This window comes from Musa acuminata, chromosome BXJ3-11, assembly GCF_036884655.1.
Source record: "Musa acuminata AAA Group cultivar baxijiao chromosome BXJ3-11, Cavendish_Baxijiao_AAA, whole genome shotgun sequence".
Lineage (NCBI taxonomy): Eukaryota > Viridiplantae > Streptophyta > Magnoliopsida > Zingiberales > Musaceae > Musa > Musa acuminata.
In genome coordinates, this window is record NC_088359.1 from 1,807,540 (window position 1) to 1,820,562 (window position 13,023).

The 13,023-nt window shown below is 36.5% G+C and overlaps 1 protein-coding gene across 1 annotated transcript; it reads left to right on the plus strand.

Annotated features, from left to right (window-relative positions):
* The first annotated feature begins 376 nt into the window (after positions 1–376).
* Positions 377–13,018, plus strand: LOC135653076 (splicing factor U2af large subunit A-like). The gene is made up of 10 exons (XM_065174537.1): positions 377–524; positions 1,183–2,692; positions 2,812–2,949; positions 9,142–9,213; positions 10,674–10,715; positions 10,852–10,941; positions 11,047–11,148; positions 11,238–11,330; positions 11,467–11,546; positions 11,634–13,018. The coding sequence occupies exons 2-10, from the start codon at positions 1,376–1,378 to the stop codon at positions 12,424–12,426; spliced, it is 2,727 nt and encodes a 908-aa protein (XP_065030609.1). The 5' UTR covers positions 377–524; positions 1,183–1,375; the 3' UTR covers positions 12,427–13,018.
* The last annotated feature ends 5 nt before the right edge of the window (positions 13,019–13,023 follow it).

A 13,023-nucleotide genomic window follows, 5' to 3' on the forward strand; every position in this document is an offset into this window, starting at 1 on the left:
GTCTAAATCATCGATTCATAATGGGTTCAAATTGATGATACTGAACCCATCAAATCCTTATAGATCGACTCAAATTTTTATCCGCTTACTATGTGGCTTACTAAAATAAAATGTTATATTCTGCTCACCGTAAAGTTGGGCCGTGTCGGCTTATGGGCTGCGATACATTCTTGATCGGCGTTTCGTTAACATGAGCCCAATCATAACCAAACCCTAAAGCCCAGCCTCGATCGCCCTTAGCTGTTCCTCTAAGACAGGAAACTGCACACATACGGAAGTCAATTCCCTTCAGAAGAATTTTTGTGGATGGCCCCACTGCTTCCAACAATGAAATATGCCTTTTCCCCGAACCTTGCACGTACGAGGACAGCTAACTTCCTCTCAAATGATCAAACCCGAGGCAACTGGTTACCGTCGACCACGAGAGGCCCCTCTAAGGAAACCCCATTCTTCTTTCTCGCCTTCGCGTAAAGTATTCACCCGTCGGCGACGAGCAATCTTTTCCTCCGGCCCCAAATCGCCTGGTAACTCTCTTTTCCTCGCCTTGCCTCTTCGATTTTGTTCTCCTAACAACAACAATGGAGAAAGGTTTTGCGCAGTAATAAGGTCTGTTCAAGATCGGAATTTCTTTTTAATCTCTTTGCAAGGATTTTTTGGTCGTCGACGTTTTTATGCGATGGTGCTTTCTGTTTTATTTGTATGTAAGTTCGATTGAGAATTTCCATCTTTAATAGTTTGGAGCGAGCTTGATTTACCCTAGCGTTGACTAGGTGAGGGGATAAGATGTTGTTACCACATGACAGGATAAATTCGGAGGAAGGAGATGCTGGCATATAACTAGCTTAAATTACTTAACAGTCTCTTTTCTTGGAGGAATTATTGAGAAAAGAGTTATGTCATTTGTAATGGTTGTGGCGACAAGTTACCCGTTCTAGCAATTTGTCACTTGCAACTAATAACAATTTGCTGTGAGATTCTTTAGAAATTAGGTCCTGGGAAAAACCTAATCTTGGTCATCAGTAGTGATCTCAAAGTTAGTTATCCAAACTTATTGCAGCGGCTATGATTGTTTGATCATGTGGATACTCAATAATTGCATTTTGATGAATTTTTCACTTGTAAATTAATGTGGCTTTTCTTCATTTGTGTTATTCCACCGTTTTGCTACCATTTGTACTGCAGATTTCCAAAGAATTCGCTGTTGTTCATCGGAGGAGCTCATGCTGTTTACTTTTGCACCATCCTCTTAGTGAAACTAGCTGGAGAGAAAGAGATAAAGATTGGAAATGAGAAGATAAATCTCCTCGTTATTGCATAATCTGTGAAGGATTGATTAAATTCTGAGTGTACTAGTTGTTCTTATGTTGAAGTAAAGATGAGTAGAGCAAACAGGAGAAAGGAGGCACCTGAGATCAATAATGAAGGCACTGCTGCCCGCACACGACCTATCAGTTTTGAAGAGATTATGTTGAGGAGAAAAAAGAAACTTACAGCAGATGGTAACGAAAGACAAAGTCGTTTTAAGGAACACTTTGTGAAAGATGATGCAAAAGTCTCCTTAGATCGCTCGGTTGCTGATAGGGCTGGCATGAAGGATTTCAAAGATACCATGAAAGAGAGCTCCAAGAAGACAAAAGAAAAAATATATAAGGTGAAGGATGGTGATTTAGAAGGTATGCATAAGCATAAGCTTGAACTCTACGCTGATCACAAGCCAAAATCAATCTACAGTAGGAGTAACAAGGATAAAGAAAGAATGAACGAGAAACAGAAACCTCCTAGGAGCAGAAATGGTGACAAGCTGGGAAATAGTTCTGCCAAGGAATTTGAAAAGAAACAACCAAAATATACCACTGAAAAGGAAAGACATGATGATAGAGACAGAAAATCAAGAGGGGAGATGAAAAAAAAGGAGCACAGTTATGCTGATGAAAGGAATAGATTGGAAATTGATTATTCTAGTCTGAGGAGGCATGATTTAGGAAAATCACGACACCCTGAATATGCTGAAAGAAATGATAGGAGGAAGGATGGTTCCAAGCATTATTTTGAGCAGCTCAAGTCAAAAAGGAGAAGGTCTAGGAGCCCAGAATGTGAACGAGAAAGAGGCAGGTCTGTCTCATCCTCACCTCGTGGACATAAGCGATCCTATCATGGACGAGAATATGAAGAATCTTCATCTGTATCTTTCAAAGAAAAGTCAAGGAGGAAGCATTCCGATGGGGACAAACATTACCATAAACATGGGAGCGGACTTGGTGGCTACTCGCCAAGGAAAAGAAAACCTGAGGCAGCTGTTAGGACTCCATCTCCAACTATTCCATACCCAGAACGAAAGTCAGCCAAATGGGATCAACCTCCTCCTGATGCAAAGAATTCTGGTGCTGGAGTCCCGCCTGATACTTTTAAATCTCCTGCCACTAAAATGCTTGAGCCAGCTCTAGTCAGTCCAGTCACACCAGCTGCCAAAATCCACCAGCATGCACCTTCATCAGAGATTGCATCTGTAGTCATGAGCACATCTACTGATTCTGTGCAGTTAACACAAGCAACCCGCCGGATGAGGAGACTTTATGTCGAAAATTTACCAGCATCTGCATCTGAAAAGACACTGGTTGATTTTCTTAATAATCTTTTAGTCTCATCTAGTGTTAATCACATCAAAGGAACTAGTCCATGTATCAGCTGTATTGTAAGTGGAAATTTTATTTCACATGGATGTTTGAACTGTAGTTTGTCTGTTCACATGTTCTATTCAGTTTGTTGAGTTATTTGTTGATTGGTCTTATTTGCATATTTACTTTTCTGCAGTTAAATAAAGAGAAAAGTCAGGCTCTTGTTGAGTTTCTCACACCACAGGATGCTACTGCTGCCCTTTCATATGATGGAAGATCAATCTCTGGATCTGTTCTTAAAATCAGAAGGCCTAAAGATTTTGTTGAAACAGCAGTAAGACTTCTAATTATCCATATCCCTGCCATTTCCTGTTTACAACTTCTTGTATGGGTTAACTACAGTCCACACAATTATTGTGAAGAATACTGAGTACATAGAATTTATAGATTGTATGGGGGGGCTCAGAATAATGTCTTGCCTAGACCTCAATAATCATGGTGAATCTTATGTTTTTCTTATAGATACATTTTTTCAAGATTGCCAATTATAAGCAAAATGCAAGAGGTAAGAATTGAGTAAATGTTTGTTGGGTGGATGACAGACTATGGTCTTTTAGGGTGGAATGTCAACATTTTAGTGGTCAGGATAACTTCACTTTTTTGTTAGACCTTATTATTCTCTAAACTAAAGATCCAAGAACCCAATCTATTTGTTAGAGATTCAGAAGAGATTGGTTCATTTATTGTGGTAATGTAGCAAAGGTATAATAAAAATATCTACTTGGATGATATCATTGCAAGATTTAAGCTTGATAACCATGTTCTAGTTCAAGATGAGTTTATAACTTTTGAACTTATGTTGCATCCATCATAAAGTTTTGTTCTTATCCACCTTTTGATGCTTCAGTCTTATAAATGAATTACTTTTATGGCTTGATAGTGTATCTACTGATGCCATAAATGTTGAGTGAAATATTGATAAATTATCAACATGTTCTATCCTCCTTTCCAGGGCAAGAAGTTTAATATTGTTGCTATTTCCTATATGCTGCAGACACTAAGAATCTAAATGCTCCTACTGCGAAGTAAATGTTCATGTATTGTATACAATCTCTGTATTGCATTGTGTTAAGAGATTTTTGGCATAAAGGGATGCATATGTTTATAACAAGTGATGTAGCATCATCCTCTATCTTCCTGTATCAATTGCATGGATGTGATTTGTTTGCTATTATGATACTTAGGGTGACATTGGTATGCGGTTAAATAGCCTTCTTGAACAAATCAAGCATTCACGCGTAAATCAATAGTCTTTTGACTACTAGCATATTAATATGTTACAGTTCATACCAACTCTTGACATGTTTGAAAGGCTTATTCCTGGCAAGTCCTAAACTGGTATGACTTGAAAATGTCAGATCACACGTGGTTTATGTAACCACTACCAAATTAGATAAACTAGATGATTCTTGGATATAAAAAGTCCTAGATCTGCTTAAAAGTTAATTTGATAACCATAAGTTATCCTATTTGCTTTTAATAAGTTTCCTTTCAATACTATGCCTGTATGACAGATAACTAAAGGTATATATTTACATTGGTGACCAGAAATCCACTTGGTGGGTCCAATTAAATATTTCAAGTGATCCTTTTATTAGCTAAAATGAAGCAATCATGTGGCAAATACTTCCTTGTTCTTTGACTGTTAACTGACAAAGCATCTCATTTTTGTTATACTGTTTTTATTAGATGTCCACTTTTACCTTTCGCCCATAGAAGATGTGTTCCAGCAGCTTAGTGTTAGTATATTTATAAATGTCCATCATGTTTTTTTTTCAGATTTTCATTTTTCTGGCATGTTTAGTTAATGATGTAACTGTGAATTCCTAACTGATGTTGCTGTTAAAATGAGCTGTCCATGTGAGAATGTTTTGTGATTCTCTAGGCTTCTCTGTATTGTTTGTTCATTTATTTGGTCATACTGAATAGTTCCTAGATGCAGTTTGGTGCATTTAAATGCTAGTTATTTCATTCTAAGAGCATATTATGTCTGCTATGTTGCACTGTGTAATAAACACCTGATATTTCTTTTTGGGCAAGAAAAAACATGAAATTATTTCTTTGGACTACTTATAATGTATTATGCTGCCATCAACTGTCTTTCTAGGCATGTGTGCACTGTCAGTTTCTTTTCTTGTAATAACCAGAAATACTTGAAGAGTGCTTGGCTGCCATCATGCATTTTTATCTTTTAACTTATATATGGAATATCCATATGCTTTTTAATATACATATTTTTTAATCTGTTTCTGATTTATAATTATATGACCCTTCTTGGTCGTGTCCGAATTATTTGATATGAAGTTCATTGTTCTTGTTACTCTGAGGACTTACATACAAAAGTGCTACGAAAACTTCCACACAGTAGTATGTTCTGTTGCTTGAACTATGGAAGTAAATGCCTTATTTTGTTGTAGCTTACTGTTTCTTTCATGTTGAGATCCTGAAGATTGCTCTTGAGGTTTCTATTAGCAGCTATTTTTTCACTTCTGCTATTTTGGTTTGCATAAGGCATGATAATTATATTCCACAATGAAACATTGTCTGACTATCATGTTGGAATCTCTTTTAAATAGGGTATTTTTATTGGGTGTATCATAATTCACATTCATGATCGTGACAAAGCGGGGACTTTATAAAGCTGACTTCCAGGTGTAGAGCGATGTACTGCTTATACTCGGAACTGATTTCTGGTGATTTTGACTTTCAGTAGAGTCCTTCCTGGTGAATCATTCTTTGGTGTTTGCTTTAAATTTATGGCAAACTTGACAAAATGATGTCAGCTGAACTATCATCAAGAATGCTGGCACTTTGGCACAACTTGAGGTTACATTATCGGAGAAGTCAAAGATCTGGTTCACGAAGGATATTATTTGTCTATTTTGCAATAAGATGTGTTATATTTTATGATGGTTCTCTGTCATTTTGATATGAACTGAAGGGGCAGTGCAATTTTTTCAAAAGTTATCTAGCTTGTCCATTTGATTTTACTGCATCCATATTGTTCATCAGTCGTTGGAACGGATCATAGAGGTGGGGGTTTTGTCTAAAATAATTAGCTAAAAGTCCTAGTTTCCTTATTCTCTAGATGTCATGTTTCTTCTTTCAAAATTTTTAATCTAGGTAAAGGTTTTTCATTCAACAAATAATTTGTGGCTAAATTTCTTAGATGACAATTAGATATGTGTCATCTTAGGAAATAATTGAAGTTTGATATCTTCATTATTCTTTTGCAATTATGACGTAGTTTTGAAACTTAACTAGAGGCAAGTCCAAGAGCCATATTCGTTTTGCCTACACTAATAAATTGTATGTCACATGAGTTCAGTTAATTGAACTTTATCTAGAAATATTTTTCAAATGCAAAGAATTACTCTTATATATTTACTGTTGACTTTAGCGAACAAGTTTCAGTAGTTATTATGCGCTGACAGAAGATAAATCTTTGCCAATTTTCTGTCCTTTGCTGTGTTCTTACCTGTATTAGTGGTTCTTTAATTATCATTTCTTGTATGTCCTGTAGGTTTTTGAAGTTTTTACCATTTGATCCTTATTGTTGATGCTAAAATGAGAATTAAATAATTTAATTCTGAAATAGATATCTAAGTTGCTTACTTTAGTTCATTGCTTTAGCACAATCACTTAATGCATCATATTTCTTTTAAGTGGATTATCAGAAAATTATTGTACTTTCTTTGAATGATGTGTGAAACCATGCAAATTTTTTGGCCGTGACATTGTTCCATATCTTATTCTTCTTTATTCTTATTGTGTGTTGGTTATGCTTACTGCATCTACACTCATCTTTTGAAGGATATTTTGAACTATTGTTTGTTAATGACTGCACAACGATTTTCATATATTCTATCAGTTAAGGACTGATGCTATTGGGCATGGGCCTGCACCTGCCTAACTTTGCCATCACATAGCAAAACCTTTTTGCCATGTACGTCATGTATCTTGGCATGAAGGTGTGTTATGTATCTTGCAGAAAGGTTAGGCAGTGCCTCTGTACCAAGAAGTGGCAATCCTTGTTATCAGTTGTTCACTTAGGCATTGGTAAGATTTGAGAGGTCATACTCAAACATGCCAATAGCTTAGCTGATGAGGATCTTAGTTGTTGATAGCAAGATCCTGGGATAGAATCTATCCCACCTTCGCCACTTCCACTTACTGCCCCATAAAAAGAAAGAAAAACTTAATACTTGGTCATGTCGAACTACTTCAAAGAAATATTTTTAGTTTTATCACAGGAGGAATCTGGTAAAGTGGTGCATCTGACTCATAGGCAAATACCTCTTCCAGTTGCTTACCCATCTTTAGAGGAACCACCCTTTGTTGGATTTCCAGTCTATTTAGTAAACAAATCCATTTAGTGGACAATATTCAATAATAGGATTTTTGAAATGCTGAAGATGAGAAGACCAACTTATTAACTTAGGCTTTTAAGCAACCACTTTTACTCAGCTCATCTTATATCTATGCCTTCTTGAGCATTTCCCCATCTGTATTTGGCTTCCTTGCTAGAGCCGAAGAAAAGCCTATGAAAACTAATAACTTGGCATTGCCATTTGATATATATGAGAACCTTTCTAGGGTTAGGCTTGGAAGAAAGTTCCATCAAGTTGGATATTACTAAGGTCTAAACTGAATGATTCTTAGAGCTAATATAAATGCAAGTTACATCATTTATGATGAGAGGGGGCAGGGAAAGAACTTGGTTTTCTAAACCTACAACAACAATAACAACAAAACTGTAAGTCATTTATTTTATGTTGGCTGTGGATTTTTTTCCGCTATTGAAATGTGTAAAAAATTATATATTTAGTTAAGTTAAGAGGATTTAAATAGTTATTTATAGTTTTTCTTAGGTCTTTTTAGGTCTTCCTCTATCTTGTACCACTAACGGTAATCATTTCACCATTTTTGGTAGGTCTCCTAAGCATATGTCTATGCTAACTTAGACTATTCTCTTTCATTTTATCCTTTATTGAAGCGAGACATTTCTTTTATCTTAACTTAGTTTTCTGAACCTAAGATATTAAAAATCTCGGCAATAATGCTATATTGGTGATGGAGGGGAAAGGGTGGTTGACACTGGTGGAACAAGTGTTGACCAGTTTTAGATGGCTATGTGGGAACCTAGACTCGCACCAGCATTTTAATTTTTTTCTGTTTGTTGTGCATTAAGATGTGCAGGATATCTAATCGTTTCCAGTTAGCGTACCACATAGACTCATGCCAGCATTTTAAATATTTTCTGTTTGTCGTGCATTAAGATGTGCAGGATATCTAATCGTTTCCAGTTAGCATACCACATAGAGTCATGCCAGCATTTTAAATTTTTTCTGTTTGTTGTGCATTAAGATGTGCAGGATATCTAATCGTTTCCAGTTAGTGAATTATTTGTCTTGTCACTATTTATTCTCTTCTACTTTAAATGAACATGTCCACTTAGCTAGCTTGTATGTCGATTGTTCTTTCTTTACACTTATTGATAAATTCATGTGTTGCAAAGTAAAAAAAAGTGGTCACATCAATGTTGATGTCATATAACATGTTCATGTATGGTTGCCATTTATCCAATATCTGAAACTAATCCTCAGTTTTGCATTTCCATTCCTGCATCATGGGTAGTGTTGTCCATCCTTTTGTATCTTAAGTAATTGTAGTAAGTACTAATTGTCATGTTAAATTTTATTATTTTATCTATAGTGTGTGTGTTAAATCTTCTTAGCTCTTACAAGTGGTTTCATGTGCGACAAATTTTCTACCGATAGAAATGGAAACATTTACTGTTATTCTCATATCTCATTTTAATGTACTGTTATCAACAATTTATCTGGTATCAGCAAGCAAACCCAGGTTCTTATTTTCTGCTTGTGCACTTTTGTGATTAGTGTCATCCATCACTGTCTATGACGGGAATATGATAGGTTTGTTTATGGATTTAGGTACGAGTAATAGTAACTATACTGGAACCTTATCAGACTAGTATATACTGACTGGTTTGGTTTGGTATGCCCCAGTACACTTTAAAAAGTTATTTAACATGTTGGTATTTAGCAGCTGGTATATGATTCTGGTACCATTCAATACACAATGATATATGACTGTGTTCAACTGTGATGTCAATTTGTTAGTCTCCTACATCTCTAGTTAATGTCATTTCATCCATGGAAATGCTGTTTACTGATTGTCTTTTCTTCATTTGTAAACTTTGTACCCATAATGAGTATCTAATTTTGCTATCATTGGACCATCGAGTGTCCTGCCAATTTCTTGTTGGTTAATGTATGTATGCGCACTGCATATATATCTATTATGCAGTTTTTCCAGATTGTGTTTGTAGTATTTTTATTCATGATTCTTGTAAGAGCTTCTTGTTTGGATAGAGGATGCTTTCTGGGGTGTATTATGGTCGATGACCTTGTCCAAGTTTTTCAGACTTCTTATTTTCATGCAGACTGTTGCACCAGAGAAACCAAAGGAAGAGCTTAAGGTAGTAGACGATTTTGTGAAGGATTCATCCCATAAGGTACCAGTCTAGAGGCATATTATTTTTCTATTAGCTTCATGTTCTTATTGTTAATGGATATATAATGATCGATGACTGATTCACTTGCCTTTGGTCAGTTATCATAGCTTGAAATCTGTAGCATTGCATGGTAACGTAGAAAAAAATGAGGGGGTTGTTGAGACCATCAAGACCTTATGAATTTATAATTTGTTAAGGTAATTTCTTTGAGGCAAATAAAGTTTTTCTCTTAGTGATTAGTCTAACTTGTGTGCACAATTCAAAAGACCATGAATTAGAATCTGGGTCCAACACTACCACCGATAATTAGTTGGACTGGTATGGTATCAGTGCAGGTCAGCATACTGGCACTCGGTACTTGTTGCTCAGACCAGAAAGAAAAAAAAAAAGAAAGAGGAGGTGACAGGTTTATCAGGCAATAAACTCTCTGATGGGACCAAATGAAATTGCCTGGTTCACGTATTGGTAGGCTGTCAGACTGATAATTACCCATCTTTACCAACCGGTACCATCAAAGAAAGTAGCCATCCTAAATATTATAACACTTGATTTCTTCACTTCTTAAAAGATTATTCTGCATTCATTATGCCAGTTGGATATTTTAGGAATAACCAGCAAACCATCTTATAAGATCTTATTGTAGCAAGTGAAGAACAGACATGGTTTGATCAAACTCAGTTTTCTTGTGATCTCAATTCTGTCGTCTTTTTGGAGCATAGCTTTAAATACTGCTTGGACGAGTCTATATGGGGTGCTCTTCACTGATCCCATGGCGAACCGGCACAGGGGCCAGCCCTTTTCGGGTGGTCCAGTCCAGTGTGAATGGAAGTTGGAAAAATTGAAAGGATTGTATGTTGTGTTGAAAAGTATTTTAAAACATTTTCATGAGTATGAAAAGCCTAATATACATAAACTTCCACAAATTCCTTATCTAAATGCTATATAAGATCTTAAACTTAAACCCCTGCTAGAAAATACAACTTATGTTTGTCAGATATCTGCTTAAAACTTTCCAAGTCAAGCTAAAAATTCCAACCCTCTTTGTTGTTTTCCTGTAAAATCGTATTAAATTCTCAAAAATCTTATCTAAAAAGCTGAATTTATGAAACTAATCTTAAGTTTCCAAGTCTCAAAGTTTGAAAGTCAAGGATTGTAAAAAATGTGTTGTATATAAGGAAATTACTTTCAGAGCCTAGATTTGTTATTCTTTACCTGGGACTTTCTAGTTGACCAGAGGAGAATGAAAGGCCTCCCATCTTCAGTGATTATATAGTACACCTTCTGTATTGAATTTTGACCAGATTTTGGCCAAGGCCATGTGAACTAGTTGATTGCAGTTGAAATCTACTGCATTTCGACTTTTGGCATTCAAAAGTATTGGATGAAACTTCAAAATCTGGTCCGAAGTTTTCAAACGTGCTAACATCTAAATGTCCGGTAATGCTTTTTTGTGATTGCAGATTTTCATTGGAGGAATTTCTGAGGCTATCTCATCTAATATGGTAAGTTTTCAAAGATCACTTTTAAGAGAACTAAAAAACATAATCTTTATGGATGTCCAACATCCTTTTCCACTGGTTGATGGAATAAATGACAACCAGTGCCGATCTAGTTGATTGTTGATTGCTGTTCTTTCAGCTTATGGAGATTGTTGGTGCATTTGGGACTCTAAATGCTTACCACTTTGAATTTAACAAAGAACTTAATGGACCATGTGCCTTCTTAGAGGTATAAAAAATTCCCAATTCTTGCATTAGCTGCTTGATCTTTCCTGGTATTATGCTGTTGACATGTATGGTATTCAGCTAGTGATGCTGTAATTTGATGTGACAGTATGTGGATCATTCGATTACTTCAAAAGCATGCGCTGGACTGAATGGGATGAAGCTTGGTGGGCGTGTTCTAACTGCAGTTCAAACTCTTCCTGATGCCCAGGTGAGGCTATGTTACTTTCAGCAATCTGTTATGAATTTCTTGTTTGAACTGCTGGAATTTTAGTTGACCTGCTAACCGTCGGTTCTCAGGAGAATGCTGAAATTGTTTCATGTTATGGTATTCCTGTGCATGCCAAGTCACTACTCGGGCCATCAACAAAAGTCCTTCAGCTTAAAAATGTGGTATGCTATACCAAATCAATTTTGGTTGTAAACCATAAACAAAAAGAGACATTTTGGTGACATGAGCATTACGATATACTTGCTATTATCTTAGTTTCCTTTAACAACTGACAATCTTCCTTTTAATCCTTGAAAGTTCAACAAAGAGGAGTTTTTGCTGCTATCAGAATCTGAATTGGAGGAAGTTATAGAAGATATACGATTGGAATGTACAAGGTGCGTTTGTTGCCATATAAATCATTATTCTAACATGTCTATGCTTTTAAAAGCATCACAAGAGTTCTTTTTGATTTAAATCGACAGGTTTGGAACTGTTAAAGCAGTCAATATTATAAGATATATCAGCAATCTTGGGACTGCTACTGAGAATTTTGAAACATATCCTAGTGGGTATTTGGTCAAGGCAGAATCTAGCATGGAATGTCCAAGTAATGATAGCAAGCAAGATGTAGATATGGCACCTCATAAAGATGCTGAAAGGCCTGGAGATATCAGGAATGATGTTGTAGAGATACAAAATAATAACAATATGCCTCTGAAAGAAATCGAGGAGAGTATTGTCTTTGGTGAAATAGATGGCTCAACTACTTCGAAAGATGCCCAACAGATTGGTGATGTCGCAGCTGACCAACCAATGGAGACTGAAAAGGATGTGATTGTAGAAATTGGTGCTGAAATTGGTTTGTTTTCTGAAACACCAAAGCTAGGTGAGGATGCCGCCGAGGTGGAACAAAATGCTGATTTGAGTAGCGTCACTGCCGAAAAAGCAGAATTAACCTCAGATGTCGATCCAGCATCGACAGAAAATGCTTGCTTACAGACTTCGTCTGCCAAGGAAGCAGAGTTAACCAAAGAAGATGATGAGCACCTGTCCACATACCCTACGGGAATTGACAAAGAAGCTACTAGTGACAAAGAGGATCACCAGGATTTTGATGTCAGTTTGTTTGAACCAGGCAGTGTTTTTGTGGAGTTTCTACGGACAGAAGCTACTTGCATGGCAGCACACTGTTTGCACGGCCGGACTTACGGTGAACAGATTGTGACAGCTGGCTTTTTCCCACATGATATGTATTTGGCACGATTTCATAGATGAATGCGGCTGTGGCATTAACCGTTTTGAGTTGTTTTCAGTAGACTTTGGTACGGAGGTTTAAGGAGGATGATATTAATCAGACCTCATGTGGTCAGAATTAGATTATAGTATTCCGAGTAGTTAAATTCATTGTAGTTACGTATATGCGACTTGTCACCAGATCACACTGATGAGGTTCCAATTAAATGGAGTGATGGGAAGTGGCCTTTGTACTTTGGACTGATTCATTGCCTCAAACCTTGTTGGAGATTCTCATGCTCAAGTTAAATCTAGTTTTCACACAGCTGAAAATGGAAGGGTGTGTGTACTCTGTTCGTTGTTGAATTGTCTTTGCATCTGTTCGTTCTTAAGCACGCGAATCTTTGGGAAAATACAACACACAACGACGGTGGCAAATGGACAATTAGTGCAGGTGGAGAGAGCAACCCTTCCGTCACCGAGGAAATAAGGTGCAGAGGCAAATTGATTTCTGGGGCCAGCATCATTTATATAACAAACAAACTTTTTCTTACGGATATGTTGAACCTTATATAACATCATCCAAGAGGAACACTATGCGTTCTCTGTAGATATATGGTTGGAACTTTTTCTTTGCTT